The following is a 12,679-nucleotide window of genomic DNA, read 5'->3' as shown; positions in this document are numbered from 1 at the left end:
AAAATGAGGTAAAAAACAAATATGAAAAAATACATTGCCTGTGAAAAAGCCTCATTCAAGGGTGCGTGATAGTACTATTGTTACATATACATTGACTTGTTTTTCAGAGTGGTACTTGGAGCACAATGAAGGCAATAGACATTCCTTCCAAGACGGTAGAAGGCTGGGCACTCCCAGAGATGCCAGGTGACCATGAGGCTTGTACATGGAGGATACAGGTTGTTAGTGTGTGGTATACATACATATACAGCACTATAGCTAGTAAAGGATCTGCTGATATCGATGGATGATCACTACATGTACATCACATGTTGGGGACATGGTGATGTGAGGCAGTACAACATCACTGATACTGCTATCCCTGAACTTGTTGGACAAGTAAGGAACCATCTCTGGTTATTACACAAAATCTTACATTCAGTCAATTTACCAAATCTATTTGTCAACGTGTACAAGTTTGTAAAACAAGACTGCATGCATGGGTGTAGCTAGGTGACGAATGCTTTATTCTGATGTAAATATGTGTGAAGGTTAAGGGGGCAAGCAACTATGTCCTATGGCTTCCATAAATAAAATTATGTGTTTTATATGAAGTTGTAAAACCAACATAGGTACTGTTCTCCACCTGATGAATAACACATGTTGTAGTTGAACCCGTAGTTGAAACATTGAACTTCTGCATGTTTAGTGCAAATCTGAGTCAAATCCTCTGAAGTATGTACAAATTATAACACGGTTACAAAACACTGTAATTTTAGCACTAAAATCGATTCCCCTTCTACAGCTAATTGTGAAACTCCCCAAAAATTGTCAAAAGCCGGCATTTCTTGTTGTCCCACTGAAACTCGCATGGAAAAAGTCACGCAAAGGAGCATACTACTGGAAAGTGACGGCCTGTTTACACTCAGCAACTTACAAGAACTGCATGTTTACAACCTGTTTAAACAGTTGAGCACGACTTCTAAAGACAGGCAAAGGTGTCAAATTCTTTAAATTCACCGGACACGGAGTGTGACAACAGAGCTATCGAGGCGCGCCGCTCGTTTCCAATTCCGCGTACCTGGGGTTAGTATATCTCAATGCTGCAAGTGAAATTTCACCGCCTGCGCAGAAAGTAGCTCGAATTGGTAAGTTTGTTTAGAAATGTTAGCTAACCTCCCCTTGCAGTCACGGTTGCGATTTTAAACTTTGTAAATGTAAACGCAGCATATAGAGGGTGTGGTGTTTTATACACTTGTTGATTGCAGAAGCTGAGATGGATGGATGCGGTGATTGCTCGGGTCCGGGGTATGCTACTCCGCTGGATGCCATGAAGCGAGGACCACGTGAGAAGCTACTTTATATTCCATGCATCTACACGGGAACGAGCAGCAAAAAGCCTGACTACCTTGCTACCATCGATTGTGACCCAGCTTCTTCCAACTTCGGAAAGGTCAGTATGGCTAGGCCACGTGCATGTTCGGTGTAGCTAAGTATTTGATCCGACTAGCTGTGCTGCAATGTAGAGCCGCTGTGTAACGCAGTGATATTTACTACCACTTGTCGTTGCAGGTAATTCATCGACTACCTATGCCATATTGTGATGACGAGCTGCACCACTCTGGGTGGAATGCTTGCAGCAGGTATGAGGAACAATAGACTAGCTATATAGTTGTGGCTGTAGTGGTATATGTTGTGGTTGCCATGTAACTGTTAGTGATGTTTATAAGGTAACTTGTTTTGATTATATAAAGGAACATATCAACACATGGGGAACATGTGGGACACATGGGCTACATGTGTATGGGGTTACATAATCTCTGACCTATTGGGCGACAGTCAGCAACCCTATAGCTAATAACTTTTGAAAAATTTGCATTTCTAGGTGGATCTGCATGGCGTCTAGCTGGTTGTATCAATATGTGTAGCTAACCCAGTTGTTGAATAATAAATTAGGTTAAGAAAAGTCCAAAGGTGTCCAGTTCCCTAGAGATCTGCAATGAAGCATGTACAATGGGGCTATGCAAGTTAAGCTTTGTGCTGTTATGGAGTCAAACAGCAAAGTTGCTATTATAGATTGTATATTGTAACAATTCTACTCTTTTGTGCTGCATATCCCAGCTGTACAACTCTGACAAATACTGTAGTTATGTGTAGCAGCTATATAAATGCTGTGGTGAGTAATGTAATTTATTTGGTCTGAGTATGTGTCTACCAAGTACACACCCTTAGTGAGACTTTTTTAGTGTATTGGAAAAATGCATGTGTGTTGAGGGACTAGCACGTGCTAGTCATACTGCTTTGTTATGACTCTGTATAGGTTAGTTATACATGGAGTTGTCATTGTAGAGTTCCACACATCACTCTGCTGAGTTGTAGATACATGATGGCATGGGGCTGTGTCTACCACGATTGTACACACAGGCTTCAGTGTGCAAATGTAATGTTCTATTAGTAGACATTAATTTTAATCATACACTTATGTAACAATGTTTATGTATTGCATATTCTAATCTCGTAAGTAGCTTTAGTAGTCCAAACATGCAGTCATGTAGATCGACAATCAAATCACCATCTAAGGACATGCCAGCATCAACAAAATAACATATTTATAATTGTATTACATTCCAAAATGATTTTACAAGGAATCACCACCAGAATCAATGCCGCATGCATAGAAATGTTCAAGGGACGTAATTTTTGTAGATGTTGTGGTTCCTTAACATGCCTGTCCTCAAAATTTTCATCCTTGAAATTTAACAATTATCAAGATTGGTAGGTAACCTGAGGTTAAAAATGAGTGACCCTCGATAATAAAACTGCAGATATCCTGATCAGATTATGTACTTCAAAAATTCAGTAGTTGACAGTCAATCTTCTCTCCATCAAATCAAATAATTAATAACGGCAATAACTGAATTTGAGCCAGCGGGATGAAAACTGCTGTGGGTGAGAATGATAAACAAATCAAACAATTAACCAAGTTTGTTTGACCTTATCCTTGCACTTAGCATTCTGTGTAAGAACTCTTCACATGTAATACTTTTAGTATACTTTCAGAGTGCTGCTGCAGGTTGTGCTGCTATTGAGAACTTTAATAATAAGCCTCATACACCACATCATTGCATTTGTAGTTCTGGTCATGCTGAAAAGGAGACTGTATGTTTAATAACCTCCTCCTAAATAAATTCCCTTGATAATTTTATTTTATGTGTTTTAATCTAATTGTCACCTTAATATAATGTGGTAACTACACTGACTATTCAACCACAGAAGTTAACTTGTAAGGGTTCTTGAAATGAAGAGTTAAAGCATGTGTGCAAGTGTTGATACTTTGTGTGTACTTGTGATGATTAGCTGTTGATTGTCACAATGCAAAAAATGATGGTATGTAGGTTTCGGTGTATCAACACTTTAAGTGTCAAACTGTTACTAATAAACTCTTATAACTAACAGTAGGTCAGTGCCAAGAAAGAGGAGAGATGTGGCCTACATATAACATTTTAAAATTGTCACTACATTTGTGACCAGATCTGCGAAAACAGGATACATTTTTTTCGAATTCCTGTTTATTAAATATTTATAATCTACTTAGCCAAGTGTACCCACTGGCAAAGTTTCAGCTTCATTTGCCTGCCCTACAAAGTAGCAACAACAGAAAAATTGATTTGTACAGCAAGTATAGGGAAAATATATTACAGGTGCTTACAAAAACGGTTGTAACTTACCAACGGATCGAGGTTTGGGACTAAAATTTTCACCATCATATTCGTCATGAACAGGGGAATCAATTACTGGGTAAGTTTTTCCATTACTCACCCTTCTTCACTGCATACAAAGGAAAAATTCGTGAAGAAAAATTGATCGCATACAATCGCTTCGACATGATGTAAACAAACGTTCATAACATACATATCCTTGGGTCTGCTGCAACGAAACAAAGATTTTCCAACTCCTGTTGAGCAGGCGAATTAGATGATATCCAGGTTTGTCTTGTTAGTCCCTTCGTTCACTAAGAAAGAGGTATTAAAAACTTTACGGAATTTTTTCAATGATACATAAGTATTCCACCCAATGTATTCAATGCTTTATACTGTAAATTTAGGCTTGTGCGATTATGTCCCTTTTTCGCAGATCCGGTCACATTTTAGTAGTGATTATTAAAACTGATAATCTGTTAGCTAACGAACATTGTTGGTGTGGACTGTTTAAGTTTCAGTATACAGATGTAACAATAAATATACAGATATTTTCTACAACAATACAAGGCAATGTGGCTACCGTAAGCGTATTGAATTTCATGGGTAAAATTTTTGTGGTTTGCCAAAAAGACAGGTTTGTCAGTGTATTAAATTTTGTGGGTATAATTTTTGTGGTTTAATCTCGATGGTCGACTGTGAGCCAGCTTATTTTCTCGAGGAGCCATGGGGAGCAAATTAGTGCTTTAAGGTTGCATTTAAGATTTACAGCTTAACAGTTTTGGCTATTCCATTCACGCTGGCACACTTATCTGGGACTAAGGAAACCATTTTGTGGGGTTGACTCACCACAAAAGAATCTTGCCTGCTGGAATCAGAGGAAATGGGTCTTAGATACTTGAACACTTGAAGGCCATCAGTATCTATTCACTGGTGAACAGGTGCACATGTCATCGTCAAGTCGTACATAGCGCATAGGCTACATAGAATTAATAGATCTGTATTATCCACGTTAATACATAGTAAAGGAAAGTGCATTTGTGGTAATGGTTAATACGAGGGTTAATAGGTCTGCTTGAGCTGAGGCATGAGTTTCTAAATGGATTAATTTTTGTGGATCAGCTTTATGTGGATTAATTTTCGTGGATCAAGTGCAAACTACGAAATCCACGAAAATTTATACACCACGAAAATTTCTACGCTTATGGTATATTAACATATTGCAGGGCTCAATAATGGTTACTTTTATTTGTGGGTATGGCCTACTGTATCTCAGCATATTTGCGCAAGTGTACACAATAGTGTGTCATGCAGCCAAGCACGGCCAGTGCGGACGCACAAGAGTGTGTTGTACAGAAACCAAAAAATTCCGTTCTCATACATCCATAGTTTGATAGTGCCTAAGCAAATATTAACTATGCTTGCAGTAAAAATTCCTTTGGGGTGGGGCACCTCCTGTTTCAAATTTGAGCTAAATCTACCCAGCTATCACTGAGATGTGCACCTTCAAAGTTTGTCTTAGTTTCTTTGTATTTTTCTTCATCATACCACTTAGTACAATCGCTATAACTTGCACATGCTTTAGTGGCCAATAAGAGCATATTCCAGCACATTTACAATCCCATGTTTCATGCACATTAGATAGAGAACAAAAGAGCAATGCGCAATATTTTTGTCGCAGCCATAGGTCTGTATGTGGAGTAACCATCGTAATGCATTTTGTGGTTTGAAAGAATTTGTGCCAACAGTCACAGAGTTATATAAAACTCCAGTCATGTGTAACAAATGTGATATTGAGTTTTGTTAATAAAAAAACTATTTTCTTGCCACGTCTACTGGGAAAGCTAGTTAATAGAATGAGCTGAAAATCAGTATATAGGTACATTAATTGTGACCATCTCAGCAAAAACCTTACTTGTTCACATAAGCATATTGAGCGAAAATTATTTTTAAAAATTGTAAAATTACACATGCTACAAAAAATATGCAAGTTTGTATCAGGCCATTACTCAGAGAAAGAAGACTCAAATCGATTAAAGCTATACACCATCGTATTTGCCTGCTCATGGAGAGTTCAAAATTCTTTGTTTTGGTTCTGTATCCCCAACAGTATGCGTGTCACGTATGTCTGTTTATGATATGGTAAATATAAGCAAGATTGTCATTATTTCTTCAACTAAACCACCTTCATGCCCATAAGCGTAAGTGACTACAGGGTTAACACTCTATCTTGGCTGATTTGCTAATCCATGGTGAACATTGTAAGCCAAATTGCAATGTTGTAGACAAGTGCAAAAAGAAGTTGTGGCTGCGAATTTAAGCGCTTGTAGTTTATTTTCAGTATAGTTGCTGTACAAATTGATTATCGGAATCAGGTTGATTTATCCTACAAAAACCAACTAGCATGCAATTGAGAATTGAGATACTCTAATAGTGCAGTCACCCTACACTGTAAATTTAGAAGTATGAATATCATACAAAATTGCCACAGGAGTCATACAAAATGATGGCAATTTTGTATGACATTCACATTTTCAATTTTACAGTGTAGTATAGTACAGTTCAGCTACAAAAGTACCGCCCTATAGAGTTCAGCTATGAACAAGTCACCATGTAGAGATAATCAACTACAATCAAATCACCACATATAGCAGTGGCAGATCTAGAAGGGTTATGGTAGTTTCGACAGAAACCCTCTTTCAGAATTTCACTTTTAAAAGTGATGCTGGCTGAGTAAGCCATTATTCTGTTGTAAATATTTCTTTATCATAGCAGTAACATTTAACTTACAAAATGTCTTCTTTCGCCAACTAGATCAAAAGCATAGCAGCTCATCTGCTAACTTGATAATTATTTTTTCAGGCACTTGTTTCTGCGCAAGTTCAAAAATAAGAAAATGAAAGAGAAGAGACCCTTAAAGCAAGGGAAAACATTATCTTTTGTTTTTGTGATAAAAGCAAAAGCAAGTAAGGACATCTAAATGGTAGCTACCACAATAGTGTAGCTACATATCTATATAAATGTTAGCTAATGCAATGGCTTTATGGAGAACTACAGTACACCTCCCAGAAACTTCCTTTCAAAAATCCTAGATCCACCACTGTAGAGTTCTGAATTCAGCTATGTTACAAGTCACCCATAGAGAAATCAATTACAGCCAAGTCACCATATAGATAGTTCAGCCACAAACAAGTCACCTTGTAGAAATTTCAGCTAGCAGAACTCTCCACAGGGTGACTTGTTTGTGGTTGAACCCTCAACATGATGACTTGATTATAGCTTATCTCTCTACAGGGTGACATAAAAGTCTTCTTGTAGACAGCTCAGATGCAAAAAACATCACCTTAGAAATTTCAACTATGAATAAGTCACCCTGTATACTAGAGTTCAGCTATGTTACAAGTCACTCTGCAGAGAGCTATAATAAAGTCACCATGTAAAGAGTTCAGCTACAAACTATTCACCCTGTATTCAGCCATGTAAAAGGTCACCCTAGGCCTGTAGAGAGTTCAGCTATACATAACACCCTGTACAGGGTTCAGAAGTCACCCAAATAGCTATGTTTATTTACTTTCAAATAATAAGTATTTGTCACATTCCTGGGAAAAAAAGGAAGCCTCAAAGCTATGGCCAATTTAAGAAGCGATGTCTATACCAAAACAGCCATGGCCCTTCAAAAAGGCCAGGATGAAAAATGTTGTGAAATCACTGCTAATACCAATGATCACAGCTAAGGCCAATCATCTTAATGGTGACAGAGTGATCATTAAAAATGATTGGCATTAGCATCATTGCAGCCATTTCTTCCTTTGATTTTGTAACTTTTTTCATCCTGGCCTTTTTGGAGCTTTTTTCACAGCTTGACTGTTTTTGGTATAGACACAACATTAGTTTTACCACATTACAACATTGCCAAAGGTCTTAATTCAAAATAATATAATACAGCAGTATTATTGAAAAGACAATAATGATTATGGTGTTTACCCATCTCTATTTAAGTCATCAGAAATTACAAAATTGGTTTTTTAATTGGTTTTACCAAAGAATTTTCAACAAGGTCCTATAAAAATGATGTAATGTGGCAAGAGATGTTGTTATTAAAGAGACACTTTAATATAACACACTGTATTATAAGTGACCGTTTTTGTAGCTGTTTTGGAGATGCCAGTAAATCACGCAACAAGCTCATTCTACCATCATTGTCATCCTCAAGAGTTTATGTCATTGATACTGGTAGCAACCCAACAGCTCCTAAGGTCTTTAAGGTGAGGTATTACTATACCAAAATGTTTACTGAAACATTCATTCTCTATACACACACAATAATTATTATTATGGACCACACAATTATTAACGGACCTTGTACAACAACAGCAGCCTGTACTACTGGCTGCAGTTTCACACTTATACTTGACATTTAGTCACCAGTTCTGGTTATACCGGCATGCGTAGATAGGCAAGGTGGTTGAAGTTTGTACACAAGTACATGGACAATGATATTAAGCTATGTTTGTGTTGACAGGTGGTTGAACCTGGTGATATTAAGACAAAGGCTAAGTTGACCTTCCCTCACACCTCACATTGTCTTGGTAATGGACAAGTGATGATCAGTGCTATGGGAGATGTGGATGGAAATGCTAAAGGTATGTATTGATTGACATTACAATGTTGTATTTATTAGTCAATTGAGTATTTGGGTAACCACACAAAACACTAAAATTCAAATAGTTTACAAGTTATAGTATTCTAGTAGATCAAATGTGTTGCTCCATTTGTGATACAAAAAGTCTAATCAGTGACATCAAGACGTAAGGTAAGACGTATGTTTTGCAGCTCAAAAGCTACCATGGTAGATGTTCTTGTTAATAGTTTCACACACTACTTGCACACATAGTCTCATGTGAAAACATTTTATATATTATGATATCACTCCCTGTTTCCAGCATACTTTCAAAAAAGGCTGGTTAAAATCCAAAATGTCAGCCAGCCAATGGTTACAGATTTACAATGGTACGTATTATGTTCAGCTAACGATTTCAGGCATGTGATTATCAAGATATGCAAAGAAAAGAGACAAAACACACTACAAATTTCCAACGTTGTAGAGAACTTTGGTAGATTTTGTAAATCTTTGGTTATGTACAAAGTTTTATATCTACATCTCTAGGCAAGAACCCATGGTCCGCCAATCTGGTTTGGCTATACCATTTTAGAATTTCAAGAACAATTGAAATACTTCAATAGGGCAATCAGATACTTGAATAAAATAGTCATTCTGTTTTTATCAGTACACGTGGTAGTGGAGAACAAAACCGCTTTTTCATATATACATTGCTTCGTGCAGAATGAAGCAAATCTACCAGACAAAATGCTTAAGGGAATGAGCTGAAAATTCCTCTCTAGGCTGGTAAATAATGACAATAGGCTTTCAAAGAAATAATAGAAACATGTGTGACAAGTGCACTGTTGAGATACTCTAATAATGCAGCCACCCTAATAGTAAGAAGCATATACAATTCTCAATGAAATAATCAATAATATGCATCTCTTACTGCTATAGGAAATATTAAAGCCAGTTGTAGTTTGGGGCTTCCAAATATTCAAAACAAAGTATTATACTACGCTTCTTACTGACAAAGAGTCCATATGTAACCAAAACCATTCCAACTCCATAACATCAAAATCAACTAATACCTCCATGGAGTGGCTATACTACCAGACTATTTGTTTTGAACCTCAGCATGCCTCAGGCTACACTAGGCTGATTTTTAGAGCCACCTCTTCTGGGTAGTGTGACAAACTGAAATGGTAATTTGTAGTACAGTGGACCCTCGCAAATCCGACCCTCTGTAATCTGGATCCTCGGATAATCCAAACGGGTCATGTAACAAACAATTTTTAAAATTCTAATTAACGCCCAGCAATAAATGCATTTTTAGCGAGGTTAAGCAGTTGAGTATATGGCTGAAGAAAAGCAAAACCTTGTGACCTTGTCAATTGAACAAAAGTTTACTATATTGAAAAAGATTACTGGAGGAGTAAGTTTAAGCAACATTGCTAAAGAATATGGCATTGGCAAATCAACTGTAAGTGACATTAAAAAGAATGAAGATAAGCTAAAGTTAAGAAGTGACTAGACTTATGGACAAGTGTTTCACTTGGTATGAATGTCAAGATGAGTGCACTGCCCCATCACTTTCAGTAATGCTAAGCAACTTACTCTTGACACTTTCATTCAACTTAACTCCAAAAATGTATACAATGTACTGTAAAACTTGACATATGTGAAGACTTCTTATATACTTATTTAGTCAATAAAATCTTAAAACACTGTGTTAATTGATGATTCACAAATCCGAACATTTCAGTAATCTGAACAGCCTTTGGTCCCAGGGGAGGTCGGATTTGTGAGGGTCCACTGTATTATTAAAGGACCTGGTGTGACAGAAGCAATGTGTGGGCTTTGTATAGCTGGTGGAATGTTGCATGTTGTCTGTGTTGATTTTACTGAACAAACGCTACCCTATAATTTGCCTCCAGTTTCAATTATCCCTATAGTAATTTTGAATGATGGTGAAACAAATATCAAACTTTAAGATCCAAATACTCTTCAAATTTAAGAATGAATTGCCCATACACGTTTTTAAAAACAATTTCAGTCACAAACATTTTGCACAATGTCACTGCCGGTCCATAATGTTGCTGTGCCAGAGCCAACAAATTGCAACCGATCAGTTTCATTTAATTGACAGTCACTTTCAGTGGTTCAATAATAATCATTTGTGCTGTCATACTGTATTATATAAATACTGTATTATATAAGATCATTTTCCACAGGTAGTTTCCTTCTACTGGATGGGAATACATTTGAGGTAGCTGGCACATGGGAAAAGGAGGGAACGTCCACTCCATTTGGTTATGATTTCTGGTATCAACCTCGACATAACGTGATGATCAGCAGTGAATGGGGTGTACCCAACCTCTTCAAGGTCGGCTTCAACCCTCAACATGTTGCTGATGGTATAGTATTGTTACTACATACATGTCATGTTGAAGTATTATTGATCAGGTAAATATGGTCACAACCTGCATGTATGGGACTGGAAGGAGCACACTCCAATACAAGATATTGACCTTGGAGCAGACGGAATGATTCCATTAGAGCTTCGCTTTCTACACAACCCTGATGCTACAGAGGGTTATGTTGGAGCTGCACTATCTACCAATATAATACGTTTCTACAAAGATGATGTATGGTTAATCATCGATCTTGCATGTAAATAAATCTGTCCACTTTAGAGTGGTACGTGGAAAACTGACAAAGTTATTGATGTTCCGTCAAAGAAAGTAGATGGCTGGGCCTTACCAGAAATGCCAGGTACAACATACTCAAGTACATTTGTATTGTGGAACATGATGTATGGGCAGGGCTGATAACGGACTGTCTCATTTCACTGGACGATCAATACCTTTACTTTGCAAACTGGTTACATGGTGATGTGAGGCAATATGACATCACTGATACTACTAAACCTAAACTTGTCGGACAGGTAATACATCATTGTATAGTGTATTATATGAAATGCTATACTGGTAGATATTCTTGGGAGGCAGTATTTGTAGTGATGGAGCAGTGAAGGTTACAGAAGATAAAGAACTAGACAGTCAACCAGACCCTGTGTATCTTAATGGGAAGAGGGTTGAGGGAGGACCTCAAATGTTACAACTGTCATTGGATGGAAAGAGACTCTATGTGACCACATCACTCTTCAGTGCATGGGACAACCAGTTCTATCCTGAATTAGTCAAGTACGATAATTAATAAATGTATGGGTGAATGGGCTAAGGATTTGAGAGACAAACTTCTGACCAAACACCTGCTAAGACTAGCCATGTAGTGTTACAATTCTTGACCATTAAATTTACTTTTATTAGAGCAGAAATTTTCCTGCAGAATAATGCAATCACATTTCTTAGAGGCTATATCTAACATACCATGAAGCAAATAAATTTTTGGCTTTAAACAAAATTGCTACAATAATATGGTTAAATTTTTCTCTTTAAGTTGGTAACAAATGAGATTTTACTTCTTCAAATCACATCCACAAGTGTATGATTCCTTACATTGTAAGAGATACATAGACGTTGCACCATTTTCACCAAAACATATTATTTTACTGATTGTAATCTCAAGTGATTTGAAGTATGTAAATAACACATTGTGAGGTTTTAAAATGATATACCTGACCAATATAGCTTATGTAATTCTAGCTGTGCCATAAACACAGCCGTGAAGTCCAGAATTTTGACTGTTATTGTTGGATTAACAGCAATACAATCCTTTTCCTTTACCAACGTGTTTAACTTTCTATACACACTTGTTTAAGCCACTATGACCACAGATATTGATAATACACGGTAGCCTGATATTCCAAAAGTTTGTACAAATTTGTACAATGTTGAAAAGATTGTATGGTTAGTACATTATGAAGAGCTCACAAAATTTTTACAACTAGAGACATCTCAGATGTTATAAAGCTCAGTGAGATTGTTAAACAGGGTATATGAGATTCCTAAGGAATTTCAGGCTACTTGATACCCCCTTAATATCCATCATGTTGATGATTGTTCTATTAGGAAAGGATCATTCCTACTGATGATGGACGTGGACACTGAGAAGGGAGGTCTCACCCTCAACAAAGACTTCTTCATTGACTTTGGCACTGAACCAGATGGACCATCACTAGCACATGAAATACGATACCCTGGAGGTGACTGTACTTCAGACATTTGGATATAACAATGCCAACTTAGCTGTCTTAAAGTAGCTATATCCCTGAGAGTATTTTTGTATTGTTAAATAGAAAGTAACTGACCACGTATGCTCAATAATTTATAGGAGCCAATGCACTAGGGAGCAACTGTATTTATCAGTAGTTATAGTAGTTAAAATATTCCACTTGCAGTCATGTGTACTATTACCTGGTATCACATATAATTGA

The 12,679-nt window shown here is 37.1% G+C and overlaps 1 protein-coding gene across 5 annotated transcripts in view; it reads left to right on the top strand.

Moving 5' to 3' along the window:
* Nucleotides 1-12,679, top strand: part of LOC136239471 (methanethiol oxidase-like) — a 27,671-nt gene extending 14,992 nt beyond the window's left edge. Inside the window, exons 1-11 of one of the 5 annotated variants that reach the window (XM_066030209.1) lie at nt 238-378; nt 1,248-1,432; nt 1,552-1,622; nt 7,828-7,942; nt 8,200-8,320; nt 10,515-10,697; nt 10,747-10,928; nt 10,977-11,055; nt 11,106-11,227; nt 11,275-11,486; nt 12,315-12,679. In XM_066030209.1, coding sequence (XP_065886281.1) covers nt 1,256-1,432; nt 1,552-1,622; nt 7,828-7,942; nt 8,200-8,320; nt 10,515-10,697; nt 10,747-10,928; nt 10,977-11,055; nt 11,106-11,227; nt 11,275-11,486; nt 12,315-12,477 — 1,425 coding nt within the window. In that variant the 5' untranslated portion in view covers nt 238-378; nt 1,248-1,255 and the 3' untranslated portion in view covers nt 12,478-12,679. Of the gene's footprint in view, nt 1-237; nt 379-987; nt 1,128-1,179; nt 1,197-1,247; nt 1,433-1,551; nt 1,623-7,827; nt 7,943-8,199; nt 8,321-10,514; nt 10,698-10,746; nt 10,929-10,976; nt 11,056-11,105; nt 11,228-11,274; nt 11,487-12,314 lie in introns of those variants that run through there. The other 4 variants (XM_066030208.1, XM_066030210.1, XM_066030207.1 and 1 more) reach the window with 4 other exon arrangements.

The sequence above is a fragment of the Dysidea avara genome, chromosome 11, assembly GCF_963678975.1.
Source record: "Dysidea avara chromosome 11, odDysAvar1.4, whole genome shotgun sequence".
Taxonomy (NCBI): Eukaryota; Metazoa; Porifera; class Demospongiae; order Dictyoceratida; family Dysideidae; genus Dysidea; species Dysidea avara.
This window is presented reverse-complemented; position numbering and strand designations above follow the sequence as displayed.